Here is an 18,327-nt window from a genome sequence, read left to right as displayed (position 1 = left end):
CAGCCCCTGCCGGCGCGTACGGATCACTTCCCTGCTTCAGGGCCTCCGTGCAGCCTGGCAGCCCCGAGTGACTGTCACCAGGACTTCAGGCAAGCACCGAGGAACCCGGCACGAGGGAGGATGCGCAGGAACGAGCGGTGTAAAAGCTTTATGCCGAAAAGGAACACACGTTTCTCTTGCTTGTGGCCCCAACTCGCAAATACCGCTTACAAGGGAGAGCTGAAGGGAAGCACTGCTTTGTGAGAGGGTGGATCAATGCAAACGTTCGTAAGTGTTCAGCGCACATAACAGAGAAGAAAGCAGTAAAACAAATTCAGCCTCATTGACCACACAGACAAACTAAAGATACATCAAGTAAATGAGCAGGGGCCTCCCCAGGAGCTGTCATGTGAAACTGGGATTGCTCTGATCCTGAGCCCAACAAGGTCAAATTAATCAACCCTGTGTGATTAACTGAGATTTATGTGAGACTGCTGCTAGATTTGTTATTTCTCTGTCCAATATTCGTGTATTGCTGGAACTCCCCTTTCAAATAGCAAGAAGGGAGATTACCCCACCTGCATTTCCAGAAACACAATTGTTGCCAGGTTTAAGCAGAGCCCTCAGTTAATGGAGGTTGTCTGCTAGGCTGTCCTGTCTCTTCCTTGGCGATAGCGATGTTCTGCTCCCCAGTTAACCTCAAATTCTATTAACTGTGAAGAGTTACGAATGTTCGTTTTGAGGATCTGAGAGTAAAATATTGCCATAAATCAGTAAATGTGTTATTGCAATTTCCTGCCCTAATAAGAAATGGCTTTCTATTAAAAATCTAATACTGAAGTCTAATATTTTTTATTGGTTTAAATGTCAAATTTCCTATCAGTATGTATATAAATCACACGCACAAAATGTGAATAAGATCATACTAGTTGAGCATGTTTAGACAAAGCAATTCTATAAGCACTCAAAACAGAAGTAAGATTTGACTCGTTTCTGAAGTAGTGCTGAAGATGCTTTGTCTTCTTTACTAATGCATTACCAACACCCCAAAAGCCCCCTTTCCTGCACACCTCAAGGGTTGACAAGTGTATTAGATTATACATTTCAGTGCCTAAACAACTGTAATAGCCTCCAAATGACAGATTCAATGTAGATGTGCAAAGAGCAATTTTATTAACAATATGTTCATATGCCAAGATGACTGAAGAGAGAAGGAAGAGGAAATACAAACAACTGGGACAATAAATCCAGCAAAACCAAAAGGTCATTGTATCCTGCATATAAGGAAAAAAATCAGAAGCTTGGCAAAAGGGAAAGCATAGGAAATCATCTTCTTCTCTTGGTGGTAAGCCTGTGTCCAAATACAATCTAGACACTTCCCAGCACACAATGCGTCAGTCAGATAGTAAACTTTAAGATCATTTTGGTATGGGTGCAGGAAAAAAAAACAATAAACCAAAGGCTCTCATGTCTGTTCTGTATTTTTAACCGAGTGCACAGCAAATGCATCGCTATTGTAACTTGTGAGAGTATGAGTGAAGCTATTTTTAAATCAGAATATGAGTCATACTATATACTATATATACTATATACTTCTTTATGTGCTGAACTTTCTGACTTCACGAAACATCCCCCCTTCCCTCACCAAAAGGATGACATTTTTGTATGACAAATCGCATACAGCCTTGCAGACATCTCGTTGGAGCTGTTCTTTCAGTTGACTCACAAAGGAGTCAATGTTAGAAGGTCATGCTCAAAACAACTTCTTCTCCATGAGGCCTGCAAATGTAAATCTGTTCCTGGGAAACTGTGAACATGAGAGCAGTTGTCCAGCAGCACAAACAGCAGTTCCTTAACAGTTATTTCTAGGAAGGGAAGTTGTCTGTCTGGTCTTTACTATAACTTTTTGACATTTCTACATGTTAGCTGCCTGCCTTGGATAACCCTTTATTTACTTTAATGCACGTCATTTATACACTTGAAGAATAAATGGATTTACAGTAGTTTTACTTAGATAGGCTTCCATTTTGATACATTCTCCTCAGTTTGCTGTTATCACATGTAACCATTTTAAGCTGCTACATTAACAGTTACGTGCATCTAAGACCTAGATGCAAAGATTATCCTTTCTTCTTCTGTTCTAGACATGGTTGGATTTTGGAATGTGGATTTAAGTAAGGGAAAAACTTGAAATCGGATTCAAATACCTCTGTTAACTTCAAAGTGGCAGTCATTTCATTTGGTAGTAACAAGATACAGCTTTCTGGGTCTTCTAATGAAGTGCTTCGTAACACCTTGCACAAAGTATCCTGAGGTGTTTTAGACTCTGCAGACATTACAGACCTGTTTTTCTACTTCTTTGCCCTTAGTGCAGTTATTAGCATCTGAGGAAATAGGTTATAAAGTGACACTTCTCTGATGTGGTATCTGATGAGGCATTGAAGCGGAACAGCAGGATTTGATGCACGGCCCAGGCCCACAGTGCTGGGCTCAGCCGCACACCAAGGAGGGGGTTATGGAAACTCGGACAACTGCCCCATCAACAGTGAGCAAGTGACAGTGCAAGGGGGTTGGATGGGACCTCCAGGGGCCACCTGGCTCTGCTCTGCTCTGCACCACAGCCGAGTCCATGCCGTGCCTGGAGACTTCAGCTGAAGCATGTACCGGAGCTCAAGCCATCTATTTCAATCTTTTAGTGTTTAGAGATGGCAATCTAAATTGTCCCGCTTACAGTTCAGGCCTCCTTACTTCCTATCATTCCTGTCACACTGAGGGAAATGGATTATTCTCTTGCTCCTCACAGCCCCACTTATCACTCTTACCGCATCCCCTTTTTGTTTTCTTTGGCTAGATAGGTTCAACTTGCCCAGTATTTCCTCACAAATCATGTTTTCCAGGCCTCCAGTCCCATGGTAAGGGCTGTCCTCTCCACGTGAGACCCATCCTTCCCCAAGGCCATTGCCCAAGCTGGATGCAATGCCAGTGTTAAGTGTTTTGCTATTGCCTGCGCAGACACCCAGTGTGTTGTACACAGTAATTTCCTTGCTCGCACACAGCCCATGCTCCTTCCACCTTTTCCCCATCTCCCCGCTGATGGGTAAGGGGCTGGACGCCAAGGTGCCGACCGCCAGCCCGGGCGGCCCGAGCTGACGGGGCAGCCCCAAGCCCGCAGCACGGCCCGGACACCCACAGACACCTCCGGTACCGGCTCCGGGCCCGCTCCTGCCCCTCACGGCGGGCGGGCACGGTGCTGGCGATGCGCTACCGGGCGCGGGCGGCGCATGCGCGGCTGGCGGGGCCGGGCAGCGGAGCGCGGGGGGGGTTAGGAGCGCGGCGGCGGGCGGGCGCTGGCGGCGGGATGCGATGACATCACCGCGGCGGGACGCGCGCGGGCGGGACGGTGCGGCGCGGCGGAGAGCGTGAGTGGCCGCTCCGCGAGGCCCGGCGCGGGGGAGGGGCAGGGCGGTGCGGGCGCGGCGGCGGGGCAAGATGGCGGCGGGCCAGCCCTCCCCCCTCCTCCGCCCTGAGGAGAGCCCGAGGGGGGGTGCGGGCCCTCGGCCTGCCCTGCTCCGCTGCGGCAGAGAGCGGGGCTGGCGGGTGCGGGTTAGGCCTTGCCGCGTGGGGGGGGCTTGGCCGGCGCCTCAGCCTCACTGCGAAGGGGGCCGGTCCCGCCCCGGTAAGTGTGCTCCTGTCAGTGCTGCACGGCCCGCCGTCTGTGAGGAAACTCGGAGCCGAGCGGTGTGAGGGAGGGTCCGCGCCTTGTACACCTTGTTGTTACGTGGGGGCCCCTCCAGGAATGTGCCGTGGAAGCTGTGTGTGTGGAAGGGAGAGCAGGCATGCCGAGAAAGCCCCCGTAAACTTAAACCCGCCAGGAGGTGTAAAACAATTTGCATTCGGGAAGCTGCTAATCGCGTTCCTGTCTTGAACCTGCGGTCCTGCTTTCCTTGTCGGATTGGAAATCATGGTTAGAAGAGTTGACAGGACAGGAGGTGTTGCAGCACACCCAGGGGCTGCCTTCTCTACATGTTCTAAATGCAAATTTCTATTTCTGAATTACTGCCGAATCCACTGCAGTGCCGGGCAAATGCTTGGACCCTCAGGTGTTTTCCCTCAAATTAGTAGGGAAATACTTGGGTCCTCACATTTTTTCCCTCATATTAGAGAAATCCTTGGGCCCTCAGACTTTTTCCCTCAGATTCTTCGGGAGATACTTGAGCTCTCAGGGTTTTCCTCAAATAAGTATGTCGATTTGATGAGCTTTTATTGCACCTTGATTATAACCATGTCAATGCAGTGAGCAAAAGCAGTTTTCTAAGATACCTCAGTGTTCAAAAGCTCCTCAGGCCAGGCCTGTGCTGATGTCTGAAGCAATGCTCAAATACAGCCTTTGTTTTCAAGCAGGTGCAGAATGTTGAAGTTTTCGCAAGGTCAGTTGGTTGTCTTAAGGCACAGAAGCAAGCGCAAACCTTAATGACTGCCTGTCTGTTAACTGTGTAGGTTTTGGCTAGTTACTTTTGGAAAAATCAGCAAGGTATGAGGAGTTAAAGGTGTAATATGAGAACAAGTGAACAGCCCACTTAAAGCGGTGTCGTTAATGATAAAGACCCACAAAATAGTGTTTTGGGTCTGGTTAATCTTGTTCAGTTACTTGATTTCTGATAACTTAGAAGTGTCTAATTTCTGATTAGTGTCCAGTTCTTCAGAAGGATAAGAACTGTTACAGGGGAGTGTTTGCACTCTAACCAGTAGTTGCCTGTAATTTATTTCAACCTCATAGCCAAGGGTTTAGTTTTCTGTCAGAATTGTTATCCCTTTTCTGGGTATTCTTGATAACCCTATAAATATTTAGTCCCATGCACTTCTGCATTTGTGGCAGTGGTTCTCTGGTTCCGAACTGGATAAAACTACTCACTTTCTCAGAGCTGACTTCTACAGGAACCCTCATATCTTTTTTAATTGACAACAGAAGTTTTCCATTTTATTTTGCTTTACCTCTATTTATACTGATTTCTTACGATGTCTATGATTCATTTTTCTTTTTGAACTAATAACCAACTTGCCCAGTCCTCTATCACAGGATAGATTGTTCCGCTTGCCTTTCACTGTTCTAGAGCTGCCCATGCAATGATTTGTTTAAAAGTTTTAATGTCCTTTGGACTGTTTACTGTCTTACTATACACACACTTACATTTTTCTGTAGACCTCGTAGCAGCCTTCCAGTATCTGAAGAGGGCCTATAAGGATGCTGGGGAGGGACTCTTCATTAGGGACTGTAGTGATAGGACAAGGGGTAATGGGTTAAAACTTAAACAGGGGAAGTTTAGATTGGATATAAGGAGGAAGTTCTTTACTGTAAGGGTGGTGAGGCACTGGAATGGGTTGCCCAAGGAAGCTGTGAATGCTCCATCCCTGGCAGTGTTCAAGGCCAGGTTGGACAGAGCCTTGGGTGACATGGTTTAGTGTGAGGTGTCCCTGCCCGTGGCAGGGAGGTTGGAACTGAATAATCTTAAAGTCCTTTCCAACCCTAACTATTCCATGATTCTGTCATTCTGTTTTCTTCTTGGGCCCTTGGCTACTTTTAACAAGGAGCCATGAAAACACTTTACAAATACAGTTATCCTCTGAAAACCTTACTTTGGTCATCTGATGTCTGTAACATAAACGCTGCTTAAAAGCTTAAATTAATTTTAGAAGTGGTTTAAGTGAAACTAATGGATTGCATTTGTTTTGACACAGGTATGAAAACTCAATGGGGTCATCTAAAAACGTAATAAATGAGCCTGTTGATGTGGAGGAAGGCTATAATATGATGGTAAGACAAAAATCTGCTATTTAAGGCTAAACAAATTTCTAGTCACTCCTTTTGCCTAACAGATAATTGTATCAAGAGCACCTAGAAGAAGGTAACTTCTTTGGATAGGTAAGTAGCAAATATGAGGTTTTCAGGTTGAGGAAGTGGTCAAAATCCTATGTATCAGCATCACTCATACGAAGGAGTGTATTAAAGCTTGCTCTTGTCAAATGTAAAGATATATGTTGATACCCATTGTGGTCTTTGGCACAATAGTTTGTGCTTCTCTGAGTCTGTGTACTTCATTACTGCCGTCCTGTTAATACTTACTTTAAGGGGTTGAGGTTTTCTTTTGACTGCTGTCGAAGTTATGGAGACTAGAACTTTCAGGCTCTAGTTTCATGGTACAAAGTACTTGTAAATGTCATGTTGAGATACTTCTGCTTTCCTTATAAGCCTTTCTGGCTTGTAAGAAAACAAAAGTAATTTAAAAAGTCAGTTTGGTGTGGACTAATGCAAAGTTTTACATTTGTGTGGGAGTAATGATCTCCAGAAATAAGGCAGAAAACAGCGTCTTGGCAGCAGCTGTGCATAAAGGAACCTTGGGATTACAAAAGGTCGTATGTGCAACAAAAGAAATTTTGCTTTTATATTAAGAAGAGTTGGGTCTGCTCTGACCATTGGAATGTGGGCTTAAGGACTGGACTTGCAGAGGTCTCTTTCAGGCTTTGTTATTCTGTGACTGTGTCAATCATGCTAGCTTATATGTGATATATCATGGTATAGCTTATGGTTGTATCATAAGTGATGCACAGGTAATACCATATTGCAAAAAAAGTCCCCGTGCATGATTTTGAGATTATTAAATGGAAGTATCATCTTTAAGATGTGAATAACTTGTCTGCAGTGTTCTGCATTGATAAAGTCTTCACTGAAGTATTTGTATCTGCTTTTGGATGTTGTATTTCAAAGACAGATGGGAATCAGTTGGAGACAATCTGGAAGAGAAAACTGTAAGTGCTCGGATTCAGAAAACTTGAAATCTGAGCCATGGGAAACATGAGAAAAAAGATTAAAGGAATAGGAATAGTAAGCCTGGAGGATAGGAAAGCCAGTGAAGGGTGCAGTGGAACATAACAGTTTGAAAAATACCAAATTAAAATGACTGAGTGATTTTCAGGTCCTCTGTGTATGGCAAGACTGTGTGGGCTTATGCTGTAGGAAAGCCATAGTTAAGTATTACATAGATTGTGCCAAGTGAACACTGGCTGCTGGGGGAGGATTTGAAAGAAAAGATGCAATACATAAGGAATGATTTGTTTATTTGCTTATTTCATTCTTAGCAGTTGGGAATGCCACAGATCAGTTTTATTTCCAGCTAAGGTGTTTGGGTCTGTTTTGAGAATGCAAAAATAAACTGATGCAAAATGCAGCCTGAACATTCTTCTTTTGGTTTCAGACAGACACATTTCAGGGGCGATTAATTTAAAATGATTTGACTGTGTTCTCAAGTCAGCCACCACAAGGATTTATACTGGGAGTCTGTACTGTAGTTTAAAGGGATTTTAAGCAGTTATGTCACATTTGTGGATGTTTAAGTCTTAGATTGACGATGGAAAGTGTATTATTAAGCAACAAGTGGTTAAAAACCCAAACCAAACTTGATGCAGCAGAAATGGTTTCTCTTACTAAAAATTCCTATTGAAATAGGCAATTAATTATATAGAATTAGGATAGACTAGAACCAGTGTAGCAGAACTCCTGTTTTTTTGTGTGCCTTCCTTAGGTTTCTTTGGGCCAAAAAATACATAATTTGCTTTATTTATTTCATCAGGTTTTCCAAAAGTTCGCTTACATAGCAGTGCTGGTTTTAACTTTGTTTTCCTTTTATTACATGGTGATATCTCAAGGTAGGTCTGTGGAGCACTAGATGGCACACTGTGGCTTTGAAAGAAGCAATTGAGGACATCTGGAAGAGAGAAACCCAAGTTAAACACTGTTAGATAAGCACTGAAGTAAAAGCAGTTTCTCATTTGTGTTTCTCATTTGCATTTCCTCTCACCTTAATGGAGTATAGCCACTGCTCTGCTATATTCATTTTTACTGTATTTTTTTTTCTAAAGATGTATTATGAAAGAAAGTGGTTGCAGGCTTGAGTCATATGATGGTGAAAATAAATCGGTCTGTTGGTGCCTAAAAGAGTGTTTAGATTTATGTAACTTCTTTGGGGTTAAGGTTGTCAGTATTTAAAGAGAACTTGGTCAGCAGTTTTGTGCTATCATGGTACGTTAATTTAACATTACAGTATACAGTTTGGCTTTGTTTCAGATTATTTTCAGAGGAATAACTTGATACACTGTAGAAGAGGCAAGATTTTATCTAATTGACATCTGTCGGTGGATACAAGTATTTCTTAATATATTTGGTTTCAGATGTCTTTTGATGGTGTATTTTGCAAGTGCAGAGAAGCATGTTCATTAGGTAAATGAAATTCATCCTCAGTGCCTCGCTGTTTCTGAACAGCTGCAGCTTTCTAGTAGTAACAGCTAACTTTAGTAGGCAGAAAATACTCTTTAGGTTGTTGTCTTCTCTGAAAGCGAGGTGGTTTTTTTATGCATGTTTCAGATGGTTCTGATAAATCTCATACCTTTCTCTAGGCTCTCCCAGTCAGCCAACACGTATTTTGGTCTCGTGCAGCTTTTATCTTGAATAAATAGTTTAACACAAGGTATTGAAAACATTTGAGATGTGTACTGTGATGTCCCCAGTGAAGCAGCACTGACAATCAGTTAAATGAAGGTTGCAAATGTGTGGTGTGGACATACCCATACTGAGGGCTGGGTAGTAACTGTCATATCATGTTGAGGAGTCAGTCTACTTATTGTGCAGAAAAATGGTTGTGAAAATGCGTATGTACACCTGGTTTAAATATTTGAGGAATACTCAGTACCTGTGCAGCCCAGCTTGAATGGTTTAACCTCATATTGGGTGAAATTAGTATATATATAACCAAAAACTTGTATATATACTTTTCTCATCCGTGTCTTTCTTGTTTTCAGGCTTCTTTCCAACGTTCTAATAGCCATGACAAAGTGAGAAAAATAGTTGCAGAAGAGGGACGTACAGCAAGGAACCTAATTGCATGGAGTGTTCCACTGGAAAACAAAGAAGATGATGGTGCGTATTAACAGTCTTACGCAAGATTTATCCACTTCCATCCCTTTGTCCACTGGAGTTGCTCACCTAGAAGCATGTTTCTTACATAGGATTTCTCTGTTAAAAACCCAAATGGTTATGTTTAGTGTACATAGTATAGTTTTAAAGCTTTTTTCCAAATCCACCCTGCACTTGACAGGTCACTTTATAAAACCTTCACAATGACAGATTAAAAACTGGTTTCATTTTGTCTTTAAACAGCATCTAGGTCTGCTCTCTTTTGCTGATACTATCAAGATACTTGTGCAATATAATAATGTTGTCTTAAACGGATCTCTTGTAATTTAGGAATTCAGAAATGCAGGAGTAGAACAATCGAACAAGTTGGTCTCTACACTCTAAAACAAATTTAGAAGTTTCTTTTGGTATCGCTTCAGTCTTCAGTAAACATCTGTGAAGAACCTTTAAGGAAGGGGATATGTGGAGGCAGTTTTCCATAATGCAAGTCCTCAGAACAGTTTTTTTACTGTAGTAATAGTCTCTTGTGGTATGATGACTTCAGGAGCCAGGAACTGACTTTAATTTTTATACTGCTCAAGCTGTTCCAGATGTCAGAATGCTGCTTTTGAGAACTTCATCTCAGGTATTTTTGTAGCTCACACGTCCTGTGCAGGTGCTGCTGCTTTTGGGGCTTATGCAGGAGTGTCTAAAAGGAAATGTTTTCTGCTGTGAAGGTGGTTGAACACTGGAACAAGTTTCCTAGAGAAACTGGGGGCAGTCTTTGTCCTTGGAGATGCTCAAAGCCTGACTGGACATGGTCCTGGGCAGCCTGCTCTAGCTGACCCTGTGTTCAGCAGGGAGGTCAGACTAGCTGGTTTCTAGAGGCTCCTTCCAACCTCAGCTGTTTTGTGATTCTGCCAGTGGAAAAGATATTTGTATAAAAAGTAACATCTAAGTTACAAGATAATTAACCCTATGTCTGAAGCAAACTGACACAAAGTTTAAGCTGTCTTTGGCTCGCTTTATACATTAAGGTGTATTTGTGATTTTTTTTCTTTTTTAGAGCTGGAAAGTCTAAAGTCACAGAAGATAAGAGTTGCTGAAAACCTGTGTAGGTGTTTGTCTGTGGATGTTTGTATAGGTTTCATTAAGGAAATTGGATTCAGTTCAGAAGGCATAGCTGTATCTCTTTTGAACAGTGACAACAGAATGACACTTAACTTAGTTTGTCAGCTAAGCATCCTAAACATTTGCAAACTTTGGCTTCAGGTTCTGACCCTTTCACCTGAGCATTGTCCCAGTTATCTTAGTAGATTTTTTATTTTTAGTACCACTAACTGGTCAGCAGAAAACCATGCACTCTTAATCTTTGTTAGCTACATGGACAAGGAGAAAATGGAACTGATTTAAGCCTTGAGCATAATGTGACCACATAGAATGCATAGCTTCTGGCTGCATTGTATGCAACAGCTATTCAGTTTATTATCATGGCTATATGTTTTCTTCAGGTGGGCCAGTTCTGTGTTCTTTTGGAAGCTTCATTTCTGTCTGTCTCCAGAAGATGCGTTTGTTTATTTGCTGGTCTCACATCTGCCTGTGTTCCTGAATACGTTAAATCCAGTAATACTATTGGACTGGACACATCATTTAAGCAGAATAGGATTAGGAGCCCAAAGTATTTCTGGGTCCTGAATTAACACTTTTTGGGAAGGTGATAATAGGAGTATCTGCAGAGGGAATATGGAGCATATTTCTACCAGGTTTTAGCTACCTGTGAGTTGATTCAGTTTCTGTTTAGTACTACCTTGCTTGTCATATTCTTTTAGAAACTTCCAAGTAGGACTTTTTCTTTAAAACAGAGTGTATGTGAGTTGTAGATGAATGTTTGCTCTAACATTTTCTTCCAAAACATAATGAACGTAGAAGTATGTTCATTTCCTTCTTGTAGTTGTAGCAGTACCATGGTAATTTTTAAACTTTGTCACTGGTGCTTTCTTTTTAAAATCCCTTCATTAAATCATAGTCTGATGGTTTTGCACAATACAAAGGATTGGCTGATAATTGCCTGATGGAAAATTCCCCTGTGGAAAGGAGCTTGTGGCTAATCAGAGTCTGGCAGAGCCAAATCCTTTATCTCTTGACCCTTGTCTTGGCATAGAGGGTATGTATATCGATGTCAGTGAGCTCTGATTCATTTTCTGCTGATCTTTCAATATGGATTTTGTCCCTGAGGAATGATACAGCAATATTACAAATTAGAACAGTTCCAACTTGAGGGGTTGTGTAAATCGGGCCAAAAGTTCAGGTTGCCAGGAGCCAATCCTGCAGCTCTTCTGTACAGAGCAGAATTTAGTCTTTGGGCAGTTTCTTCTGCTCGTAATGTTCTGAGACATTCATTGCTTTGGCAGTAACAGGCTGTGAATTAACATTTCCTATTAGACGCTGTTCTTCATTAGGAGATTTATTTTTTCCCCTGCAGAAATAGCGAGGGTATGGACATTAGCTATTGCTGGTGGTAATGTTATAGAGGGTTGACAAATTAAAAAACAAATGGATTGGCTATTTCAGTTTGTATCCTTTGTTTTTCTATGTCCTTTAAAAATGATGTGCTTTGTGTGCTTGTTTCCTTCTTACCCATTCAACTGTTCCTCGGAAAGTGTGTGTATTTTATATAGAGGGCATGGGTAAAAGAGCAATAATGAAAATAATTATAATCAAAGCCATATAATTGCTTAATAGAAATATATATAGCTCCTGTCAGTAAGAAATATTGCCTTAGAAAGGAGAGAGTTTTCTGGAGTGGTGGGTGGCACTTCTGTTTTGGAGCAGCATGCACCCTTGTTGTGTCAGTTCTGAAACTCTAGTTATGAATACAGATCAACGACATGAGAAAATCCAAAATGTGGTAACTGTTAACACATTCCAACTATTGAAATGGAAATCCTCCTTCACAGAATTCAGTAACATGCAGCAGATTTGGTTGGGTAACTAATGAACAGTGCAGTTGACTTTGTGTCCTAGGAGGCGAGTCTTACAACTGTGAAAAATTCACTGGTCTGATAGTCTGTTTAAATTTGCAGAGTTAAATTTGCATTCCAAACCTGTGGCTACCAATCACTTGATGCAGTCACCTGGATCTTGCTCACCTTGGAAAGCTGTGATCATTCTAATAGAGGATTTCAGATTTTTTTTCTTTGTGATTATTTTCTATGCCTAGCATGGAATTTGAGGCACTGCATGCAAATAAGCACTGCCCACAGATTTTATCACAAAATCTTAAGATACAGTACCAGCGACAGCTCAGACATTGCAGAGGTTTGACATTAAGTGTTAATGCAAGGTAAAAGGTACCTTCAGAACTTTGAATGTGTGAAAAAATTGGAAAATCTTATAACTGTTCCCTTCTTATTCCCTATTTGTTTAAAATCATTTGGGCTCTCGCTATACAGAATTCATTTGTAGATTAAGCATTTCAGGGTAAGGAAACATTTCATTGATGAGGGGCATGTGGCACTTTGGGGAGCCTGCAGTATAATCCACTGCTTTAGCAAGAGCCTGATGGTCTCACTAGGTTAATGATGTAGTAAATTTCATCATCTTTTGCAGTAGGTGATGAAAGTCATGAAACTTGGCTCTCTTTGGCCACATAAGAAAGTTGTAATTGTCATGTCTGAAAACATGGTGTGTCGGCCCTAGCAGCCCTGGATCTGATTCTAACTGGTAAGATACAGCGTAAAGGGAAGGGTATTCTTTAAAGCTCATAAGATTCAAACCTTGAATTTCACTGCAGTGAATGAGGATCCAGTCTGATGCTGGTAGGTGAATACAGGCCATTATATTCTGGATGTGACAGTGATTTGGAAAAGTAATTTTGTGCAAAATATATTGCTGTAATTCAATCAGGAGGTGGAAAAATGTGGGGAATTTTGGTTATATCCATGCTTGAAAGCAGTCATTTCTCCATATCTGTAGCATTGTCTGGTTAGAAAAACCGAATCTATTACCTCTGTACAAACCTTTAAAAAGATATGGTTGATAATAATAGAAACTTCAATATGCTTCCTTAATTAAGAGGTCATAAATAATCAGTCTCATCTGGTTGCTCTCTCCAGGCAGATGCCTCTGCCTTACTTTAAATGAGGTTCAGGCAACCAGGTCTTATCCAGTCCTTGGTTTTGTCAAAAGATTTAAGATGGACAACTGCACCAGCTGGGCTGGCAAGATAGCTTCTGGAGTGGTTGTATAAAGATAGCTGGACTGGTTGTAGGCAGCAGTGGCACTGTAATGTATCTGACTGTCTCACAGGCTTTATAGATCACGTGGAAAAAGAGAGGTGACAGAGTGAGTCTCTCACACTGTGTATAAGGACTGGAGGAAAACAACAGAATGCTTACCCAGTTGTGTCCTCAGATTCACTCAAGGAGAAGAAATGTAATTGAAAATTGCTGTCATTCCTGCTGAAACAACAGATGCAGTTGATCGCTGCCACAGTGAGAACAGAAATGGGGGCTGCTCTGAATTACTAAATTTAAAGGCAGTTCTCCCATACCAGTACAACTGTCCAAAAGAGAGAGATGAGAGGGGTGATTTTTGAGATTGCTCCTATAAAAGGTAGCTTTTGAAAACAGTTTATCAGAGTGGATTGGTTATTGGGTTTTTTTGAGATACTAGCACCTTAGCTTTTTGTGACTGGAAGTCTTCACAAATCATAAGCCCTGTGTGCTTCATGTTTAATTCTCAGACAGAGAGGAAATGGACTTCTAGTGTAAAATACGACTGTAGCTCCCTGAATGCTGCAAAACTTTGCTACTTTATATATTTCACATTGGCAACTTAATAGGTAATGAGATAATCATCTTTGGTCTCTATTGTTCTTTCCTTCAAATTCAGGAAATTCCTACCACATAGTGCCCTTCATCTGTCACCGAGCTCCTCCACATCTCGTAGCAGCGCTCGTATTGTATAGTTACCTACCAGTAGTCGCTGCACATACGCATAACCATTGAGGAGTGCTCTTGCCTTGTCACTACTTGTGAATATAAAAGGGTAAAAGCAGAAAGGAAGATTTCTTCCAATAGGCAGGGGCACTTACTTGAAGAAAAAGAATAATAAAACTTGGAAATGTGGCTGCTGCTGAAATACAAAGCTTTCTGGCAAATACACCTAAAAAAATTAGTCCTTGCCAGACGCTGTTTGCTTTCAGGTTTGCAAAACCTGCTGTCTACGTAAGTTTTGTTTTCTCTGAATGTCTGCCTAACGTAGGAAGTGCCTGAAAACTTTCTTTTGTCTTCACAAGGGACTTGTTCGGACACTTCCCAGTTCTTACATGATACGTTAGTATTTTGGGGTTCGTAGAATCTAAAGAGACTGCAACTTTTTTGTGTGTTCATCTGCCCTTTTTTAACGTATCCATCTTTGCTTGTAAGCCTTTTTACTGTGCAAGCTCTCAGTGCTGTTGCATTCCAGACCTCATCTTTGCAGAATCTAAATCATGTCAGAAGAGAGACTTTGGTGATTGAAATCTTTCTGTTATCCGAAATCTGACATGGAACTGATCCATAGTTTAAGCTTTTTAGTGAATAGGAAGTTTATATACACACAGTAGCTCCATCATTTTTTTCCCCTGAATGCTGCTAAATTGAGTTCAGTATATTAATTTGTACCTGTTGTTTTGGTGAATGCAGCATTTCAGAAATGAATTACCAAGCAAATAAGTTTTAATTTGTTTTCAAATTATAAGCCGTGTTCCCTGGAATAGCCAGTGATGCAAACCAGCTGTACAAACCAGCTGTACCACTGCTTGATTAAGACAGGTTTACAGCTGCTTTACATAACCAGAGCAGTGTAAAACAGCTGGATTGTGTTAGGGAATTTGGCCTGAGAACTGTTAAAAACTCAACTGGACACTTCTGAAATTCAAGAATGATCTCCATGGTCTAGGAAGGAACTATATTCAAGTAATGCATTTATTTGCTTGGGCTTCATCCAGCTAAATAATCTTGAAACCTTTACTTAGATGCAATCTGTGCTAGAGAGCTCTTGCTATAGTTAGTATTTTGTCTTAACCTGCTTACATATTTGATAATTGGATCCTGTGATTTTCATGTGCAAGTTACATACAAAGTTGGAGGATTGAAACGTTGAATAAAAAAAATTACATATATAATTATATATATAAAATTATATATAATTTATACATATATATCTATATTAAATTACCCCTGAGCAAATCTCAAAGATTAAATGCAGACATGTCAGGTAGATCTAGGCTAACACAAATTTATCTATGCAAAGATAACTCTTAATCACTTAAGAAATTGCCACCATGACAACCCTGAGACCTGACATCATCCTTTCTGACTGTGGGAATTTTGACTCCTTTTGGAAGCACAGTTGCTGAAGTCACTTCATATAAGCAGTGGAGGGAGACAGGTACATTTGAGAAGGCATTTCAGATCTTAAGGGGACTGACTCATGCTCAGTGAATGTTTTTCTCTCTTTGGCTACCTAAATGTAAGTGAACTAAATCCATTCCCAAGTTCTGTTTTTCCCCATTTTCAAAGCCATTCAAGAGCAGACTTTTTTTAGAATCTAGGTAGAAAACTCGTATCATATTTGACATGTAGATTGTAATGATACAGTTTTCAGAGGCACTGAGCACTTAAAGGCAAGTTTTCCTGCTTCAATGAAGTTTTGCCTTTCTTTGTAATTCTCTTAATTTTCTGTGTGTTTTGTGGCATTTTCCACATTCTGAACTGTGACATATATTTGAAATATATAATTTTACAAACCTCTTAACTCATAAATAGTGCTCATATCAGTACATTGCAGGATGAGGTCTGTGCAGTTTAGAATGCTCTATCCAGTTACAGTCATTTTTGTTGATCCAGACAATTGTTTCTGCTACAGGAAAATCAAAATGGCAAGCTGGTGGGAAGACAAAGAGAGTGACTCAAGGCACACACAAGGCTGCGAAACAGGTATCTGCTCATTTGGAATGAGATTTACTGCATAAAAATGCTTTGTGATATCAGTGATACATTATTGGCTAAATAATACATACATAAAACTGTGCATACATAGTATTTTTAAAGCATGCAAGTTTCAAGGTCAAGTATTCAGAAGTTTAAAAATGCCAGAATTTAGGTTATCTTCCTCAGCCTTTACTTACGGGACTTCCTAACCTCTCGATGTGTGTCTGTTTTCTGTTGTGGGAGAGAATTTCAAGTTCCGTAAGGACAGTGTCATCGGGCCAAGTGTTTATGTGGTATTTCCATCTAAATAGACATTCTTCAGAGCCCTAAGGAATACCTTGTACTGCGGATGGACAGTCAGTCTCTTAAGGAGACACATCCCCATATAGGTGACTAAGCTGGAGGTACAGCATCAACAGATACGTAACACTGAGGTGGCATAACAGTACTTCTGAGTAGGCACATAGTGATTCCTGACTGTGCCAGCATTTGTGAAGACAGTTGAATGTTCTCCCTCTGCTTCCATCACATTTAGCATGTTGGCAGTCCTCTGCATCTGTGAGCAAAGCAGTACTAGATCAGTCTGTCTGCGTATTAACACTAAAAATTGGAACAGATTTGTTGTAGGTAAAGCTGTTAAATTACAACTTAATCCAGAATGAGGATGCTTTCAGACTGGGTGTAAGTAGGAGCAACTTGATTCATTGTCACAGCACTTGCATTGGGTTGAATTGAGCTTGCAATGTTAACAATATGGTGAGTGGAAATCTTAGTACAAGTATTTGTCTGCAGTGTGAAAGCTTCCTTTTGTAACTCATTTGATACTTGCTGACATCTCCTCTGCAGGGCAGCCACAACGTGTCAAGCAAAGGGCTGGCCACATCAGCATTTTCCTAGTGTTAATGCTCATATAGTGGAATGAGGGATTTAAAGCAATACTCATCTGTAATGTCTTGGTAATAGAATTTAACTGTGATGGAATATTGCTGGTGTGATTATTAGTAAAATGTTATTTTCATATCTGGATGCACATACTTGTTAGAGTAAGTAATGCAGAATATGTAATTAGAAAATGTAGCTTTCCAGTGTGCCTAGAGGCAGCGTATCTTGTACTGTTGTACAGTGTGAATGTTGGGTTATGGACGTCAAAGAAACAAATCTAGTTCTACACAGCTGCTGCCTGTATTTAAGATCAGAAAGTGTGTTTTAAAACCTCAGGCCAGTGGGTGATGTAGTCTTCTTCAGTGAAGAGCTCCTGGTTGACAAAAATCTGAGTATGTTGAAAAAAATGTGTGTTGCACAGAAACCCAACCCCTTCCCTGCTTGTGTTTGTTGTTTTCCATTTTATCTTGTTTTCTCAGAGCACTACCGTAGACTGTAAATTAACAGCAGCAGCAGCTGGAGATAAAAACTTTGACAAAAGCCCAACAAAAACAAGACAGCCTCGAAAAGTTGATCTGCGAGCTCGATACTGGGCATTTCTGTTCGACAACCTCAGACGGGCAGTTGATGAAATCTATGTTACATGTGAATCGGATCAGAGTGTAGTAGAATGCAAGGTAAGTCTTCAGCTGTTCTTTGCCTGGTGTCACATGGCTCTTACAGTGCTTTTTTGTACTTTACAAAAATCCGAACAAGGAATTTGAGCTTCAGAAATGTGTTATTTTGTGATTTTTATTTAGTAAAAGCTTGTAAATAGGAAAAGAGATGGCATATTTGTTCTAATTTAAGAGGATACTTTCAGCTTGGGCAGTGATTAATTTTTGAAGTGTATAAAATGTACATAATGTTATTAGGTCTCAGTATTTTTATGAAAATAGGTTCTGCTTATTGAGTTCTAATTCTGTTAATTTTCTGACTAAACATCTGTTTTTTCCTGTGATGTTCTTTACTGTAGGTGGCACTGTTGTGATTCAGCCTTTTTCACATTTGTTTGCTGCATTTTAAGTGGCTTTACTATACACTGCTCCCTTTTTTCAGCAACAGTTTTCACTCTTCTAAGTCTCTCCGTGGTGTTAAGAAAGTGTTTGGTGGTGGAGCATGAACAGTATCTGGTTGGGATGTCACTGTAAGGTGTGCTGTCTTTGAATAACCCGTGTTTGTAATAGCTGGTGCATCTCTTAGGTTTTATGATGATTTTGTAGTAGATCTGTAGAAAGGCCACTGTCAATGAATCCAAATCGCTCATTTTTTAGAAATGGAGTTTATCACAATTAAGAGAAGACAGGAGAATATGTTCAAAAAGCAGTGTGAAATACATGACTTCTGTTTTCATGTTAAACATGGCTGAAAATTCAGCGCATTCTGGAAATGATTATCTAATCACTGTAAAAAATTACATATATCAATTTAAGTCAACTTTTTTCTTATCATATGCATCTCCTTCTGTGATGTAATCAGACACAGCCAAATTGACTTTGAGATTAG

The 18,327-nt window shown here is 40.7% G+C and overlaps 1 protein-coding gene across 1 annotated transcript in view; it reads left to right on the top strand.

Annotated features, from left to right (window-relative positions):
• Positions 1 to 3,300: 3,300 nt before the first annotated feature.
• SCAPER (S-phase cyclin A associated protein in the ER) overlaps positions 3,301 to 18,327 on the top strand; it is a 146,715-nt gene continuing 131,688 nt past the window's right edge. The window contains exons 1-5 of the mRNA XM_061447266.1: positions 3,301 to 3,398; positions 5,716 to 5,791; positions 8,830 to 8,947; positions 15,836 to 15,906; positions 17,262 to 17,459. Of these exons, the coding sequence (XP_061303250.1) occupies positions 3,343 to 3,398; positions 5,716 to 5,791; positions 8,830 to 8,947; positions 15,836 to 15,906; positions 17,262 to 17,459 (519 nt within the window). The 5' untranslated portion in view covers positions 3,301 to 3,342. The remainder of the gene's footprint in view (positions 3,399 to 5,715; positions 5,792 to 8,829; positions 8,948 to 15,835; positions 15,907 to 17,261; positions 17,460 to 18,327) is intronic.

The sequence above is a fragment of the Pezoporus flaviventris genome, unplaced genomic scaffold (assembly GCF_033815535.1).
Source record: "Pezoporus flaviventris isolate CSIRO_AGI_PZ_B2104156 unplaced genomic scaffold, CSIRO_AGI_Pfla_v1 ptg000006l, whole genome shotgun sequence".
In the NCBI taxonomy this organism is placed as follows: Eukaryota; Metazoa; Chordata; class Aves; order Psittaciformes; family Psittacidae; genus Pezoporus; species Pezoporus flaviventris.
Note: the sequence above shows the minus strand (reverse complement) of the source record. Positions and strands in the feature narration are given on the sequence as shown.